This window comes from Pimephales promelas, chromosome 3 (assembly GCF_988280905.1).
Source record: "Pimephales promelas chromosome 3, fPimPro1.hap1.1, whole genome shotgun sequence".
Classification (NCBI taxonomy): domain Eukaryota; kingdom Metazoa; phylum Chordata; class Actinopteri; order Cypriniformes; family Leuciscidae; genus Pimephales; species Pimephales promelas.
Genome location: NC_142771.1, coordinates 39515745 through 39535000, shown reverse-complemented (window position 1 = coordinate 39535000; position 19256 = coordinate 39515745). Strand labels below are relative to the sequence as shown.

At 38.4% G+C, this 19256-nt stretch overlaps 1 protein-coding gene across 1 annotated transcript in view; it reads right to left on the bottom strand.

The window, feature by feature from the left end:
- Positions 1–19256, bottom strand: part of LOC120474881 (uncharacterized) — a 28130-nt gene that overhangs the window by 955 nt on the left and 7919 nt on the right. Inside the window, exons 5-9 of the mRNA XM_089128873.1 lie at positions 14666–14839; positions 11663–11836; positions 8417–8578; positions 258–304; positions 1–184 (exon numbers count right to left, since the gene is read on the bottom strand). The exon at positions 1–184 is cut by the window's left edge and continues 955 nt beyond it. Coding sequence (XP_088984999.1) covers positions 1–184; positions 258–304; positions 8417–8578; positions 11663–11836; positions 14666–14839 — 741 coding nt within the window. The remainder of the gene's footprint in view (positions 185–257; positions 305–8416; positions 8579–11662; positions 11837–14665; positions 14840–19256) is intronic.

Sequence of the window (19256 nt, the reverse complement as noted above, 5' to 3'; positions counted from 1 at the left end):
TCAGCCTCCCAGTAACAGCGTCCAGTCAGACTCTCTCCACACAGAACCTGATGCCACTCATCAAATCTGTCTGGATGATCAGGATACGACTGACTCTCTCTCACACACGTCACCTTTCTGTTCTCCTCAGACAGAACGAGATGAGTGTGTGCTGTGTTTGGATCCGGTGTGAGATCAACGGCGTCTGAACACAAGAACACACATTACAACAGCAACATCTACAACAACACACACTAAAACTGTGTTTGAGGACTTACATCTGTGTAGTCTTGATGTCACCATGAACTCTCCTCCATGATCCACACTAGAAGATTTACATAATTTATTATAATAAATGATTCATATTATCATTATTTGATTTACTCAATTTATCATTTAATAATTTATTCATCATTTTATTAGTATTATTCATTTATGCCATTTCATGTTTTATATTTCTATTGTTATTATTTCCATTGTGTGTTTAATGTTGTGATTGAGTGGTTTGAAGGATGTTTGTCTTCATGAGTGACAGACGAGAGGATTTCTCCAGTGTAACTTCACGGGACGACGTTGAGAAACAGATTTTAATATAATAACACTTGTTACATTTGTCCTAGTCAGATGAAGTCTGAATATTGAAACACACTCAGATTATTCTATAAGCGGCTCTTCTCATCGTCATCGTCTCCCGCTTCTGTGTTTCTCAGTCAAACTCTCAGACTGCATAACAATAATAATAATAATCATAACTCTCAGACTGAATAATAATAATAATAATTCTCAGGCTGAATGAAGACTTGTTTCTTCTGGCAGGGATTCGGCGTCCGGGTCGCATCTAATATCGAATATATCATGCTTTTTAGAACTGAACTCAGAGAATAAAGATGAAAAGAAAATATCTGGACTATCTGAAGATGAAAATGAATCAGTTGAAAAGTCTGCAAATGTAGCCCATAAAGTGTAGAGTTATTTCTTTAGGGGTAATTCATGTTCACACGCCGTGTCTAAAACACGTTTCTATAGCGCTCAGGAGCTGCCGTTGCTAAGCAACCATGAGCTGCGGTCTCCATGACAACGAGGATCAGTGGCTCTGATAACAGATTTATTAATGGAGAAGAGGGAAAATGCTGTTCCTCCATCTTGCCTGAGCTTTCAGTGTTGTTACGGGAAGGGTGAAGCTGATTGGTTGTTCTTGTCACATGACCTGTGGTGTGTTTCCTGCATGTTGAAAAGCTGGAAGTTGAAGTCTATTCTCGCACTTGAGCAAAAGATGCGACGTGAACTTCTCTTATTTTGCCGGTTTTCTTTTGAGGCGTGAATAAAACATCATCACTAAACATAATTTGTAAAAATAAAATAAAAAATAAAATGTATTATAAAAATAATTATTTATTTGTCCCTAGTAAAAAACAAACAAACAATACCAAAATCTATTTAAAATACATGTATTCCATACTAAGTATACTTTAATCCTTTAAATATTTTATTGGCATATCAACTTACTAATAAATATTATAATGGAACTTTATGTGGAAATAGTACTTGCACAATGCACATTTATTAATATTAAGCCAGAAATGTGTTGTAATATCATTATTAGTAAGGACAGTGTGATCTCTGTATAATATCAGTTATTAAATGCAAGATATTTAAAGTGTGCCTGAAGTAAACTTGCAATAGTTTCACTTTAGCAGAATAAAATATTCTGAAGTTTATCTAGTATTTCTGGATAACTAAAGTACATTAAGTTCAACATTAGTCCCAGTTTAGCACTTTAAACAGCTTTGCTCAACAAATATCAAACAACATCAGATGAACCTCAGGAAAACATTTTTTAAACGCACAATAAATCGTGAACAGACATGTGAAACTAATCTCAACATGTGAATATAATCTCAGAATTATAGATATTTTCTAGAAGCAGATTATATTGAGTTTTGCATCAGTTTAAATTAGGGATGTCCCGATCCGATCCACGGCATCGGTATCGCGCCGATACCGGCCCAGAACGCTAGATCGGAGATCGGAGGGGAGAAAAAAATATGAGCGATATCCAGTTTAGCGGCGCAGCCTGTCACGTGATGATTGTTGTGTTTACGCACACGCGCGCAGAGAATCACTCTCGCTTTGCGCACGGATTCTAATGTAATCGGATGATTCCACCCACAAAAGTTGCATTTCAGTCTTTTCAGAAATTCATTGGCTATCAGAAAATAGCGTCATTTCATTCTCTATTGCAACTGGATAGATAACTGTCACTCAAAGAGAGGTAGGATCTTCACCAGGCACGCTCGTTGGCTGTTGGAGTTTAGAAGACACCCCTAACACTCGCCGATTGGCTAAAATGACCTGTCAATCAATAGTTCATGGGTCAGCGGCCATTTTGACATTCTTTTTTCTCCAATGTTTACGTTTCAACTGAAGTTAGACGGATCAATAGTGTTGTGCTACGTTCACACCGGACGCGAATCGCGCGTCAAATTCGCGCCTGACGCGTCTAGTTTGACGCTTGACCACTAGTGTTAATTCGCGTGTCAAGAGCGAAACTGGCGCGCGTAAAGTTTAAAGCGAAATTTACGCGCGTGACACACGTCAGAATCAAAATCCGTTGGTGGTCATTGTTTTTATGTCGACCGAGCATTCATCAAGAGAGTTACCGCTCTGTATTTACTCTGGATAGCAGAACAGCGACGTGGGGATCATCGTCGCCGTATATTTGTGTCCACCGGACCCTTCGGAGCCGAACCGTTTGGCGAGTTTCACCATTTGCTCGCTCCAGGAGCTGCGCTGGATGACGGCCGCTGTCAGCGGTACTTCCGCCTGTCAAGCGCCCAGTTTCATGACCTGTTGTCCCGCATCTGAGTGAGGATCACCCTCGCCCGGCCCCTCATCCATCTAATCTAGCTGTCATTTATTTTTGTTTTGATAATAAATAGAGCCAGCCTTCAAAAGTTATTAACCTGTCCTGTGATTTTTTTCTCTCTCTCACGTCCAGACACGAATTTATGCACATATATGTTGATTGTCTTTACAACATAATACTATATCATATAATCTAGCTATGGAATGAATAACGTTTAATACAAAATGAACATGTCTCCATATAGAAATAATGTTTTAAGTGATGAAACATTTGCTTTGTTGTGCATAATCCCACCATGCATTTAGTCATATTAACAAAATAATTTATTGAAGCATCCAGACACTTCACCACGTGAGCAAGCAGCTAGGCTCCTGATTGGTTAACGCTAGGGCTGTGAATCTTTGGGTAGACAGCGAATCGATTCGATTTACGATTCATAGGTTTTCGATTCGATTCATGAACGATTTGTGCAAATTCAGAACGATTCGATTCGATTCACATCCAAATTCGATGCGATTCGATTAATTCGATTCGATTCTTAATTTTTTATATGCATTATAGTATTATTTCAATGCTTCACCCATCTTTGTCTGGGTTTGAATTAGACTACAGCGGCCTTCGGGGATCAGATAGTGGGGATTTTGTCCATTGATAATGTTAGTTCATGTTTGTTTTTAATTTTAATGAATATATTAGTATTAAAAAAATCAATGGCCTACAAATTAGCATTTGCAAGTAGCAAATATTTTGAAAAAGGCTTTTAAAGTATTGCATTAAATGACTACATGCACAAATTAATGGAGACGTTTTCATTAGTTTCATTTTGCGTCTCAGTGCACGCGTTATCATCTTTTCAATGGATTTTGCTCGCGCTCGGTCCAATAGCTCTCATGCTTTCATAACGTTAACTACAGATTTTTGAGCAGTCCATGTTTGAGCTCTCCAGCTGAGCTCTCTGTCCAGAAAGCAATAGTCTTGAGGCAAACCGCTCAAGCCATTGATAAAGCTGCATGCCATTGCGTGGGCACTATGAAATAAAACGCTTTCATTCATTTATTACATGGAAAGACTCTCCGTACACGCAAGGTGGTCTCTCGCTCGCTTTCCCTCTCTGCCGAGTGCGTGCAGCCGTGTGTGAACGCGCGATACACGGTTTGGAGCACAACCTCTGTCTCGTATGCACGCTCGCTCTAGATTCCGGGAGATTTTAACTAATTTGCGGTAATACAAGCTGATCACGACATGAGTAGCTCAACAGGTAGAAAGATAAACTCATCTTTCAGGCATTTGACCGACCGGGCTTCAGCGTGAGAAATCAGGGGTGTGTGAGCGCCTGAAACCAATCAAATGCGGATGTCGTATGACGGCCAATGCGTGAGGCAGCTTGTACCAGGAACACTTTAAGGTTGTGTTTATATATTTTAAACCACTGAATCGCTATAAAATCGTGATTAATTCGATTCTTAGCCTTTTACATCGATTATTCAAGTAAATAAACGATTCACGATTCAAAATACATGTTTCAGGATCGATGCATATGCATCGCCAGGATTTATAATCGATGCATCGAGAAAACGAGTGAATCGTTACACCCCTAGTTAACGCGGCGCGAATTCACGCCAAAGTTCAGATTTTTCAACTCGGGCGGCAGACGCGAATTCGCGTCAAATGCGTGAATGCACAATGCTCAATTCGCGCGCCATTCGCGTCAACTTGACGCGCGAATGAGGCGTATTCGCGTCTTCCGCGCCGCGCTCCACGCCTCATTCGCGCCGCAGGAATTTTTCACGCGCGTAAAGCGTCTGTGCATTGACTTAACATTGAAATCATTCGCGCCTGACGCCCTATTCGCGTCCGGTGTGAACGTAGCATTAGTGCGTCGAAGTTGTGATAGCGCTGTCGGCTAACGCGAAATGCTACTATTTACATTCCATGGATGTTTATTCATATATACAATTGTTTTGGAATAAAAACTTCTTCAAATTGGATTGTATGGACGCTTTACAGTGAAACCAAACCATTTTTGTTGGAATGTGGACTAACAGATGGCTAATTGGTGAGTTTCTTCCAGTTTGTGTTGGTTTGTTTTGGCTGTTGGTGGTCTGACAAAGAGACAGATTGTGCCCGCTGTGTTGATTGTATCTTAAAATGGTTTACGTCGTTCGAATCACGAGTTTCTCAGCTTTCCAAAAATATGTATTATGTTTACTTTTGTGTTTGTTTTGTTTTGTCTTTCACAAAGTTAAACCTATAAACCACCCTGTGGCCCGTATACGGCACGTCGGACCACGAAAAAAAAAATATCGGACTAATATCGGTATCGGCAAAAGCCAAAGGTGCGGCATCGGTATCGGTATCGGAAGTGAAAAAGTGGTATCGGGACATCCCTAGTTTAAATGTGTGTTAAGATGACGGAAACAGTTTATTCACACACTGATGATGTGTTGTGCACACTTGTGCATGTGAAACACCATGGCATTGTGCATTAAAGGAGTAGTTCATGAGAGTGAGTGTGATGACACACCTTCCACCACACCTAGAGATTGGCATGGGGTACTTTCCATGAGATCATCTTTCAAAGCAAATCAAACCAGCTATTAGGCTAACTGAAGTAAAACCATGCCAATCTCTAGATGTGGTGGAAGGTGTGTGATGATGTGAGGATATTTTAATTCCAAAGGCCAAGGGAACTTTATCAGGATGCATATTATCCTGGATCCATGAAATAACTGGCTTTTAAAAATAAAAATCTGCCTGACTCTATGGGAATTTAACATAGGGGGGCAATGACTTATGCACCCTGTATTTTAAGGAAAAACATTTATTTATTTATGATGGTTACACTTTATTTCGATAGTCACTTTAGACGTTCTACTAATTATAAGTAACTTTTCAACTACATGTCAACTAACTCTCATTAGAGTATTACTATATTATAGTAGACTGTCAGTAGACTGTTAGGTTATGGTTAGGTGTTAGGCTTTGGGTTAGGAGAATAAGTTGACTAGTAGTCGTCAAGTTACTTATAGTCAATTGAATGTCTGTTGGGAGACCAACAAAATAAAGTGTTAGCAGATATTAAGCTGACAGTCTACTAATACTCTAATGACAGTTAGTTGACATGTAGTTGAAAAGTTACTTATAGCTGGTAGAATGTCTAAAGTGGACTATCGAAATAAAGTGTTACCTTTATGATACATTATTCATTCACAAAAAAATTGGTGTCCTTAAAGGTTGGAGTTTTCCTCATTTTTCTAATTAAGGCATTAAGATCAATATCCAAAACATGTTTTTTATTCCTCTTTTTAGGCAACTTTAGCATAGGTGCCAACACTTATTCACACCACTGTATATCGTGCATTCGGTCAGTTGCAGTCCTGACACCTCCGTCTCAACAGCATTAGTGTACAACGCGACACATCAGTTCAGCGAGTTCACAAAAGTTAATTTGCATGTGCTTTAAAGCCTTGCCGGTTAAACATGTCATTCACTGCTGATGCGCTGTTCTGAGCGCGAACACCCGACGTGCACATGCACTAAACAAATAGTCTCTGACTAAAAGCTTGACTAACAGCGCCAGGGGCCCGTTTCAATAAGGAGGCTCAACCAACTCTGAGTTAAAGCTTGAACTCTGAGTTGACTTACCCTGAGATGGGAAACTCTGAGTTTTCGGTTACAGAACAGCTGAAATGAGTTAGTTCAATCAACTCTGAGTTGACCGACTCTGAGTTAAGCGCGTGCACCACAACTATAAAAAGCCATTATCAATGGAGCGCAGATATTATGAGTCACCATGGCAACAGCGCCAGACAAAAAGAGGTGTTAGGTGTAATTAATTAACAAGTGATCTAAATATTGTAATTTAATTAAGGGGGTTACTCTTAATTCTTCTGTAATTTAAAATAAAATATGATGCAATTACATTAAAAAAGCTACTGCATAAACTATATACTAATTCAGTATAAAACAATAGTGCATTTAACATACATTTTTAAAAGTTATATGTTTTATGTAACCTTCTCCCTCTACACACTTTGATCAATTCAAGAATAATTCATGCAATTGTATATTGTTAATTTGAGAGCATTAAAAGTGCAGTTTCTTGTCTCTCCTCCTTGTGTTAATCAAGTGGTTGAGGTTGATATAGGATTTAGTAATATGTAGACCAATACTTTCTAGAGATAGTAATTATTACATTAATCTAACTACACCGTTGAAGATGTCATTTGTTGTTAATAATTCATAACTATTTTAGAGTAACTGTTATAATATCAGAGGTGAAACTGGAAGAATGTTATTCAACCTAAAGTAGTCTACAATTACTTTGATACATTTTTACTTAAGTAAAAATACCAGTCTAAAAATCTAAAAAGTAAAAAGTAGTTAATTTAAAACAGTAAAAGTTGCTGAGTAACTTGTTTAACAGTGGGGGTGGGGTGCGGGACTCCCCCATGTGGGGTATGAGAGTTTCACAGTATAAGAACCGTCTCAGAAAATATCACGGTTTATGGTATTAAACAATTATTAAATATATAAACAGCATTATTAAATTACGGTTCTTATTATTATCAGTTAAAATGAAAATGAGTTAAATAAATTAAACATTTGTTCAATAAAACATATGTAATCAACTAACTTCAATAATTGATTATGAATAAGATTAACGTCTTATTTTTATCATTAATAACTTATTAAATTATGTTTGAAAAACAATTGAGTTCTATTAAATGTTTTTTATTCCATTTTTTTAATGATTTAATAGAAATATATTATAAAAAATGGTGGTAATCAAATAAAAGTTTAGCAAACGTTTTAATCCTTTTACTTTTTGGCAAATTGCTGCAAAACAGATTTAGTCAATTAAAACATGGACAAACAATATATATTCCTTAAAGAATGTGTAAATACATTTTATTGTTAGTGTTTAAACAGCACTTCCTCTTTAAAAAAGGGGAGGAGACCGCAAGAAACTCTGAGTTTACTGAAGAAAACCTGCTCCCGACCAGGTTAGGTTCACAGAGTAAGTTACCATGGTAACTGACTCTGAGTATAAGTTACCTCTCTTTCAGAAACGGGCTTGACTTACTCTGCTTTCTCGGGTTTGATATACCCACCTTTCTGAAACGGAAAACCCAGAGTTTCCCTCATTTCAGGGTTAACATACTCAGAGTTTTCACTTAACCTCCTTTCTGAAACGGGCCCCTGGTTGCTGGACTAAGTTATCTTTCGAGTATTATTTTGCTAATACTCCAAAATACACACAAGGTTTACATAAGAACATTTGGTTATGTCTAAACTCAAAGCAAACCGAGAAAATTGAGAGAAATCTGCTTGTCAAATGCTCCGTGTATATTAGACGTGTCGCGTACAGGTCTTAAAGTGACAGTAGCCCTAATAATAAAAATGCAGCCGCTTGTTCTTAAAGGGATAGTTGACCCCAAAATAAAAATTCTGTCATTATTTATTCACTGTAATGTTGTTCCAAGTTGTTGTCACACACGCACGCACACACACACACACACACACACACACACACACATCAGACATGATGACTGTTACTGCTCTACATACTTGAGTTTGTCCAGATGTGTGAGTGTATCAGAGAGCAGCTTCACTCCTGAATCTCCTGGGTGATTGTAGCTCAGGTCCAGCTCTCTCAGGTGTGAAGGGTTTGAACTCAGAGCTGATGCCAGAGCAGCACAACCTTCTTCTGTCACCATACAGCCAGATAATCTACAACAACAAGTGTTCATGTTACTGTGCTTCTAAGGCTGCACAATTAATCAAATTTTAATCACGATCACGATTTTGGCTTCCCACGATCAAATTCGCGTGATCGAGCGATATTTAAAATACGTCATCCATTCACAGAACGCTCCGTATATCAAAGTTTTTTTTTTTTAAAGCCAATCTAGCGCTCCGTAAACCACTGTCTGATCACGTGCCTCCACGAGCTCCAGTGCGCAAGAGAGACCGAGTGTGTCTGCCCGCGAGCTACGAACAAGAGAGATGAGTGTCCAAGCGCGCTCAAAAGTGCGCTCAAAAGTGCGCGAAAGGATAGCATCCTCGAAATGAATTCCAGCTTCCGAGGATCCTTCCTTGACATTGAGAAACACCTCGAGTGTGTCTGCGTGCGAGTGACAGATGCTGCGAGAGATACCGGTTGTGTCTGAGACTGAGTGACAGATAATTAATCGTGATCACTATATTGATCAAAATAATTGTGATTATCATTTTGGCCGAAATCGTGCAGCCCTATGTGCTTCCATATTAGAGATGTAAAGTAAAAATATAGCCTCAGCCAGGGGCTGCACTAGGGCTGGACAAACGGGGCTGAAGCCTCAAATGTTTTAAGTAAAGTCTTGAATGTTTCGTTACCTTGTCTTTGTCAGAGAACTAAACAATCATTCAGAAACAAATAATTGTCAACACAAAGTGCCCAATACCCTTAATTTTTTTTAATAGACTCTGTACACTAATTAAAATTAAAATTAGCGGCAGTCATTATTTACAAGGATTACACCCCTCTCAAGGCGATCGGCAGGCTTCATCTCGGAACCTGAGATCAAGATTCCAGACGCTCGAGAAGAGGGACAGGCGAGAGCGGAGCATTCACAAAGAAAAATCCTCACAATTTGTACAGGCAATTCCCTCTTACTTCCCAGACAGAAAAACACACAGTTCGTGTGTGTCACACGGCTTCAGATATCTTCAGCACGGGTCTGCACACTTCTAAAAGCATTTCATAATTACATGATGTTCAAAGCGGTTACAGACAAAACAGTCCCTGAAGACAAAAAGGATGCTCTCATGTTTGCAAGGCACCCTTTTATACTTGCAGGTCGCATGTTAATCATTCACATTAATGATTCACAGGCTGTCGCCATGTCAATGTGTTTGACGTGATTTGATTGTGATTTCAGACACCTGTCACACCTGAGGCGTTCCCCAAAGCGTCATTCGAAAGGGAACTCTAGCTGGTGGATTTCACAGAAATGAAGGTGACACAAATCTAGAGCATGAATGTCTTAAAGATTTGGAAAAGGGGGGGAAACTTGTATTTTTAGAAACCATGTGTCAATATTTGGGTGACCCATCAAAAACAAATAAGCATATTTTTGGATTATTTCTGTTTGTTTTTAAAATGATCCAAACTAGGGCTGAACGATTAATTGCATTTGCGATAAAATCGCGATATGATGAAACGCGATTTCGTAATCGCAAGAGCTGCGATTACACTGGTCACGTGACACGCGAGAGAAAAACAGTCTGCGAGATAAAGCATCAACTTGCCATGCTACGCGGTCAGGCGTTCAGAAAAGAACAGTTTATTTTTAATGTATATTGTGTTATTTATTCTCTCCCCAACAATCCTGGATCGATTCAGAGAATTTCAGAATCGAGTATGAGCTTAGTTTTTAAACACAGATGCGTGATGACGCTGCGCGTGCTTTAGAAACTAACCGGGTTCTGAATCTGCTTGCTTCTATTTTCTCGCTCTCTCTCTTCCTCACTCACACACACACACACACACGACACCGCTCGAACCTTACAAAACATAGTAGCTAACGTTATTTCATAAAGTTCGGGACTGAATCGAATTACAAGGACATTCGCGGGCTTCATTGAACAGGTTTTGCCGCTTTGCTTGATGTTATAACGTTACTCTTGCAGTGCGCGTTCTCTCCCGCGGGAAATTTCCTTACAAACGCTTCACAGAGGCATTATTTATGTATTTTGGAATGCAGTTGGCTTATATATTAAAACCATGAAAATCACTGGGAAGGCTGCTTTCATTTTAAAATACTAACGCGTGCTTTGTGAAGAGCGCTCGTGCATGCGGCCGTGAGCGACTCATTGGTAAATGTACTTGCATGTCAAAATGCTTTTATGACGCGAAATTGATGTAAACACGGTCAGTTATATCTTAAACCAACAGGACAAACCACATTCACAATTTGAAAAGAGATATAATGCATTAGTGTGAATGCAGCTTATCGTATCTAAACTGAGGGGAAATCACTCCAGCTCTTGAATGAAAAACATTCAGACAGCCTACTTTTAAATACTGAGACCACTCTTTCTTTATTGCTTGTAATGTTTTTTTTTCTCTTTATTTACTAGCTTTTATATTTTGAAGCTATATTATTTTATATAGCCTATTTAAAATTCTTAACATGTAATTGGTTTAATTAAATGTTTTTTTTAAAGTATGTGCTTTTACACATGTAATTAAATACATATTTTAAGAGTTATTAAGATTAATTAATAAGAAAAAAAGTAGATCGGATCATGAGCTATCTAAAGATTCCCATATACTGTACAATGATTTATTGCTTGTCTTTGTTGACTAATACAGAAGGTAAATAACTTTTTTTTAAATCGCATATTAAATCGCAATCGCAATATTGGTTAAAAAAAATCGCAATTAGATTATTTTCCAAAATCGTTCAGCCCTAATCCAAACATGAAGATTATTAATAAATTTTGTAAAAAAAAAAAAAAAAAAAACAAGTCAGAAAAAAAAACAGCAAGAGTGATTAATGTAGGACTGGTCAGTAAAATTTAAGAGACATGGGTTAGAGAAGGGTCAATTATCATGAAAATATGTCAATAAAACGATAAAACGGTGCAAAATATAAATATTTTTACTTGTTGCCCCAAAATTTTAGACAACAATGTATATACATTTCCAAGAGAGGATAGATTTTTGGTAGGCTTATAAAGGGGGAAAAAAAATTCTATTTCCAAAATGTTTTCTTCTTAAACATGCTTGACAGGGGTCTGTACTAATTATCATCAGTGTGAAACACAAACCTCAGTATGTTGAGTTGACAGTTTGGACTCTTTAGTCCAGTAGAGAGCAGCTTCACACCTGAATCCTGCAGGGGATTATTACTCAGGTCCAGCTCTCTCAGGAGAGAGTTTGGGGATTGTAGAGCTGAAGCCACAATTTCACAGCACTGATCTGTGAGATTACAGCCTGCCAATCTGAAAACAGCAAGGACTCTGGTTATAATGCATGCTGTTGTGCTGATATCCCCTTAAGCTAAATGGTGTGAATATATTGGAAATATACAGAATAATATATTGTATTAGTATATTAAAATATAATTAATAATACATAAGGAATTGTCACTTTTCATATATTGAAAAATATGAGACAATATATTTATTATTGCACTAATGTGTATTCACGAGTAAAGTTGAAAAAAATTGAAAGTGCATTATGTACATCAAAAAATTGAAAGTGCATTATGTACATCAGGGAACTTCAACTCCAGTCCTCGAGGGCTGATGTTTTCGTTTGAAAACGTATATTTTTCTCTCCGGTTTGGCCTTCCGTCCACACTGAGATGGTGTTTTAAGTCAATAAAAATGTAGCTTTTGGAATACGCTCTCCAAAGTGGATAAACTTGAAAACACCATTTTAGCGTTGTAGTGTGGACTGTGAATATTTGCAAACGATTACGTAAGTTTAGTAATGTGATCCATGTTGTACCAATAGATATTCATGTTTACTGGTATTGTGCCTGTTATGTGCTATTCACTTTTGCACTGTTGCTAAAATATGTTTCTTTGCACACTCTTCATTTCACATTACTGCAAAGATGACAGAAAATGTACTCACATTTACTGTCCTGCGGCAAAACAGGAGAGCAGTGCCGTTTTTGACCAAATATATGGTGACTGAGTGCGACCTGGACGCATCAGTGATGGTGAGATATTTTCCTAAATAAAATTATCCTGTTATTGTGCGATAACATTATTATATATTTTGCCATCTGTATCATCTCTGTGAGCTTTTGTGAGGTTTGACGCATGCGCTGTAAGATGAATAGAGAATTTAGTTTCTCATCCACACTGAAACGTCGGAAAACGCCTGAAAACGCTAGTGCAGACGGAGAGCGTTTTCAAACAAAAACGCTGTTTTCAAATGTATCTGGATTAATGTGGACGTAGCCTTGAGTTCCAACTCTAATTAAACACACCTGTCTGTAATTTGCAAGCACATCTGAATGAGATTAGCTTGTGTAAGGATATTTAAAGGGCCAGTATCCTAAACTCAGCAGGACATTTGTCCCAGGATTGCAATACAAGTCCTTCTAAAAAAAAATAGCATATTGTGATACATTTCATAATTTTCCATAATGTAATGATAAAAATTAAACTTTCATATATCTTAGATTCATTGCACACCAACTGAAATATTTCAAGTGTTTTATTGTTTTAATACTGATGATTTTGGCATACAGCTCATGAAAACCCAAAATTCCTATCTCAAAAAATTAGCATATCATGAAAAGGTTCTCTAAACGAGCTAATAACCTAATCATCTGAATCAACTAATTAACTTTAAACACCTGCAAAAGATTCCTGAGGCTTTAAAAACTCAAAACTCTTTCATTACTCAAACTGAGGAAGATTGTGGAGAAGGACCGATTCCAGACCTTGGGGGACATGCGGAAGCAGTGGACTGAGTCTGGAGTAGAAACATCCAGAGCCACCGTGCACAGGCGTGTGCAGGAAATGGGCTACAGGTGCCGCGTTCCCCAGGTCAAGCCACTTTTGAACCAGAAACAGCGGCAGAAGCGCCTGACCTGTGCTACAGAGAAGCAGCACTGGACTGTTGCTCAGTGGTTGCATGTCATTCGGAAATCAATGTTTTAAGTAAAGTCTTGAATGTTTCGTTACCTTGTCTTTGTCAGAGAACTAAACAATCATTCAGAAACAAATAATTGTCAACACAAAGTGCCCAATACCCTTAATTTTTTTTAATAGACTCTGTACACTAATTACAATTAAAATTAGCGGCAGTCATTATTTATAAGGATTACACCCCTCTCAAGGCGATCGGCAGGCTTCATCTCGGAACCTGAGATCAAGATTCCAGACGCTTGAGAAGAGGGACAGGCGAGAGCGGAGCATTCACAAAAAAAAATCCTCACAATTTGTACAGGCAATTCCCTCTTACTTCCCAGACAGAAAAACACACAGTTCGTGTGTGTCACACGGCTTCAGATATCTTCAGCACGGGTCTGCACACTTCTAAAAGCATTTCATAATTACATGATGTTCAAAGCGGTTACAGACAAAACAGTCCCTGAAGACAAAAAGGATGCTCTCATGTTTGCAAGGCACCCTTTTATACTTGCAGGTCGCATGTTAATCATTCACATTAATGATTCACAGGCTGTCGCCATGTCAATGTGTTTGACGTGATTTGATTGTGATTTCAGACACCTGTCACACCTGAGGCGTTCCCCAAAGCGTCATTCGAAAGGGAACTCTAGCTGGTGGATTTCACAGAAATGAAGGTGACACAAATCTAGAGCATGAATGTCTTAAAGGTTTGGAAAAGGGGGGAAAACTTGTATTTTTAGAAACCATGTGTCAATATTTGGGTGACCCATCAAAAACAAATAAGCATATTTTTGGATTATTTCTGTTTGTTTTTAAAATGATCCAAACATGAAGATTATTAATAAATTTAGTAAAAAAACAAAACAAGTCAGAAAAAAAAACAGCAAGAGTGATTAATGTAGGACTGGTCAGTAAAATTTAAGAGACATGGGTTAGAGAAGGGTCAATTATCATGAAAATATGTCAATGAAACGATAAAACGGTGCAAAATATAAATATTTTTACTTTTTGCCCCAAAATTTTAGACAACAATGTATACACATTTCCAAGAGAGGATAGATTTTTGGTAGGCTTATAAAGGAAAATAAAACTAAAAATTCTATTTCCCAAAATGTTTTCTTCTTAAACATGCTTGACGGGGGTCTGTATTAATTATCATCAGTGTGAAACACAAACCTCTGTATGTTGAGTTGACAGTTTGGACTCTTTAGTCCAGTAGAGAGCAGCTTCACTCCTGAATCCTGCAGGGGATTGTTACTCAGGTCCAGCTCTCTCAGGGGAGAGTTTGGGGATTGTAGAGCTGAAGCCACAATTTCACAGCACTGATCTGTGAGATTACAGGCTGCCAATCTGAAAACAGCAAGGACTCTGGTTATAATGCATGCTGTTGTGCTGATATCCCCTTAAGCTAAATGGTGTGAATATATTGGAAATATACAGAATATATTGTATTAGTATATTAAAATATAATTAATAATACATAAGGAATTGTCACTTTTTTCATATATTGAAAAATATAAGACAATATATTTATTATTGCACTAATGTGTATTCATGTGTTATTTTCACTTGGGTTATGTTTCTGCTACACAAAGTATTTGGGTTGAGTTTACGAGTAAAGTTGAAAAAAATTGAAAGTGCATTATGTACATCAAAAAATTGAAAGTGCATTATGTACATCAGGGAACTTCAACTCCAGTCCTGGAGGGCTGATGTTTTCGTTTGAAAACGTATATTTTTCTCTCCGGTTTGGCCTTCCGTCCACACTGAGATGGTGTTTTAAGTCAATAAAAATGTAGCTTTTGGAATACGCTCTCCAAAGTGGATAAACTTGAAAACACCATTTTAGCGTTGTAGTGTGGACTGTGAATATTTGCAAACGATTACGTAAGTTTAGTCATGTGATCCATGTTGTACCAATAGATATTCATGTTTACTGGTATTGTGCCTGTTATGTGCTATTCACTTTTGCACTGTTGCTAAAATATGTTACTTTGCACACTCTTCATTTCACATTACTGCAAAGATGACAGAAAATGTACTCACATTTACTGTCCTGCGGCAAAACAGGAGAGCAGTGCCGTTTTTGACCAAATATATGGTGACTGAGTGCGACCTGGACGCATCAGTGATGGTGAGATATTTTCCTTAATAAAATTATCCTGTTATTGTGCGATAACATTATTATATATTTTGCCATCTGTATCATCTCTGTGAGCTTTTGTGAGGTTTCATGCATGCGCTGTAAGATGAATAGAGAATTTAATTTCTCATCCACACTGAAACGTCGGAAAACGCCTGAAAACGCTAGTGCAGACGGAGAGCGTTTTCAAACAAAAACGCCGTTTTCAAATGTATCTGGATTAATGTGGACGTAGCCTTAAGTTCCAACTCTAATTAAACACACCTGTCTGTAATTTGCAAGCAAATCTGAATGAGATTAGCTTGTGTAAGGATATTTAAAGGGCCAGTATCCTAAACTCAGCAGGACATTTGTCCCAGGATTGCAATACAAGTCCTTCTAAAAAAAAAAAGCATATTGTGATACATTTCATAATTTTCCATAATGTAATGATAAAAATTAAAATTTCATATATTTTAGATTCATTGCACACCAACTGAAATATTTCAGGTGTTTTATTGTTTTAATACTGATGATTTTGGCATACAGCTCATGAAAACCCAAAATTCCTATCTCAAAAAATTAGCATATCATGAAAAGGTTCTCTAAACGAGCTAATAACCTAATCATCTGAATCAACTAATTAACTTTAAACACCTGCAAAAGATTCCTGAGGCTTTAAAAACTCAAAACTCTTTCATTACTCAAACTGAGGAAGATTGTGGAGAAGGACCGATTCCAGACCTTGGGGACCTGCAGAAGCAGTGGACTGAGTCTGGAGTAGAAACATCCAGAGCCACCGTGCACAGGCGTGTGCAGGAAATGGGCTACAGGTGCCGCATTCCCCAGGTCAAGCCACTTTTGAACCAGAAACAGCGGCAGAAGCACCTGACCTGGGCTACAGAGAAGCAGCACTGGACTGTTGCTCAGTGGTTGCATGTCATTCGGAAATCAAGGTGCCAGAGTCTGGAGGAAGACTGGGGAGAAGGAAATGCCAAAATGCCTGAAGTCCAGTGTCAAGTACCCACAGTCAGTGATGGTCTGGGGTGCTGGTGTTGGTCCAGTGTGTTTTATCAAGGGCAGGGTCAATGCAGCAAGCTATCAGGAGATTTTGGAGCACTTCATGCTTCCATCTGCTTAAAATCTTTATGGAGATGAAGATTTCATTTTTCAGCACGACCTGGCACCTGCTCACAGTGCCAAAACCACTGGTAAATGGTTTACTGACCATGGTATTACTGTGCTCAACTCTCCTGACCTGAACCCCATAGAGAATCTGTGGGATATTGTGAAGAGAAAGATGAGAGACGCAAGACCCAACACTCTGGATGAGCTTAAGGCCGCTATCGAAGCATCCTGGGCCTCCATAACACCTCAGCAGTGCCACAGGCTGATTGCCTCCATGCCACACCGCATTGAAGCAGTCATTTCTGCAAAGGGATTCCAGACCAAGTATTGAGTGCATAACTGAACATAATTATTTAAAGGTTGACTTTTTTGTATTAAAAACACTTCTTTTATTGATGTTATGAAATATGCTAATTTTTTTGAGACAGGAATTTTGGGTTTTCATGAGCTGTATGCCAAAATCATCAGTATTAAAACAATAAAACACCTGAAATACTTCAGTTGGTGTGCAATGAATCTAAAATATATGAAAGTTTGTCATTACATTATGGAAAATAATGAACTTTATCACACTATGCTAATTTTTTGAGAAGGACCAGTATATTCTACAGAATTGGTTCAGCGATAGAGTTGGAAACATCTTGAAAAAATGTCGTTTTTCACAAATTTTGTATGTATGCAATCAGAAGACCACAGGCATACCCAAGGTGGGGCAGCAAAGTGGAGAAAAGTGGTGTTAGTGTGCAGAGCAACACTTGTCTCCATTGGTGGCAGGGGATGCGTGAGAAGCCGGATGACCGGGTCCTCGAACCGCACCAAGCTACCTGCTGGCGGCCAAGAGGGGGCTGAGGGGTGTAAGGCTATACAAGGTCATACACCTCCAGACTGGCCCTCTTGGGACCCAGGAATAGAGAAGTTTGCTCTTTTTATGAAAATGTGGGTACCGCTAATCCCACTTTTACAGGAGCCAGTGGCAGAACAGACACACACGTAACTAAAAAACTCCAACCGGCTCGAGGAAGTGGATCAGTGGCCACTCCAAGAGCAACTTCTCCTTCCCAGGGGGGCCCGTCCAGGTTCAACGGCTGGTCGGTCCACTACAGAGTGACCAGCAGGTTAATTTGGGAGGCTCCACTGGTTGCAGTGGGTAAGAGGAGTGAGGGATCCATGGGGCTTTGCTGGGCCAATAACCCCTCACTGTAATCCCTAGATCACCCAGCTTGGACGGCACCCCAGTCGTCCTCTGAGAAGGTAACCCAGAAGAAAGACTAGGGCGGGGCCCAGAGGCGGGGACTACACCTACACTTTTGACATAGGAGAGTCTCGATCTCAACACCTGTGATGGTCATATTCCTGCAATGGGAACATGACTCATCCAAGAAAGCTGCCTCAGCATGCTGTAAACCCAAAGGCAACTAGTGTGTGCATCCACTTCCGTATTTATACCCGCGGGGGCGGACTGTGTGATGTCATCAAGCACGCCAATTTCATTGGCTCATTCAATATTACACGATTGGCTCCCTAGCGTGAGCTAAGTTCAGTCGACTACTTCTGACGTTCTCGACTGAAATAGAATCTAAAGATTTGGAAAAAGGGGGAAAAAATTTATTTCTAGAAACCTTGTGTCACTATTTTGGGTGACCCAGGCCACAAATAAATTACCTTATCAGGCATGAAAACCAGTCAGGGGTAAAAAAGGTGAGAAGGATATTACCCCTCTGGAGGGTCCGGGGGCATGCTCCCCCATAAGAAAATTTTAAATATTCCATATTTTAAAGCATCAATCTGATGGATTTTGAGATGCATTTTTTGCCAACCTGTGGAGAGCTGGAGAAACTTAACTTCAGCCATGAGTCAAAAAATATTATTGCCTCCGTAGCATTAGCTAATAATAATAGGCCTAATAATAAAAATAAAAAAGACCGATACCTAGGCTTATCCGTTACCAACGCAGTTTAAAAAAAATCATCAGTAGAATTTCTATAACTGTTTGTTGAACTGATAATCACTCTTTTGTGTGTTAAACACAATCTACTTAATACAGACAACTTCCTTATAAAGAAAAAAAATGATCATAACCTACAACAAAAATTATATTATAAACTAGATTGGAGGGTAACTAATTTTAAATTTAATAATTTTATAAAATCAGAACATTTAGTGGAAAAAAAATTAGTGGGGAACAAATAAGAGACAATAAGTGTAGCAATAAATCTGGTAAAACGTTACACATTGCTCTTTGTATTGTTGTAAAATACATTCATGAAAAACAAGATAAAAATCAAAAAGATCAATTATTTTATAGTCTACTATAAAATTAACATTATATATATATATATATATATATATATAGCACAAATGTATAGCACAGCGGTTTAATGAGGCAGCAACATATGATAGATAGGATAGAACAGAACAAAAAAATACTATAAATAATCTTTCATTTCGCAAAAGTATTATGATATGATTATGAAAGACCCCAATAATAGAGTGCTGCACACAGCGCTTATGCGCATC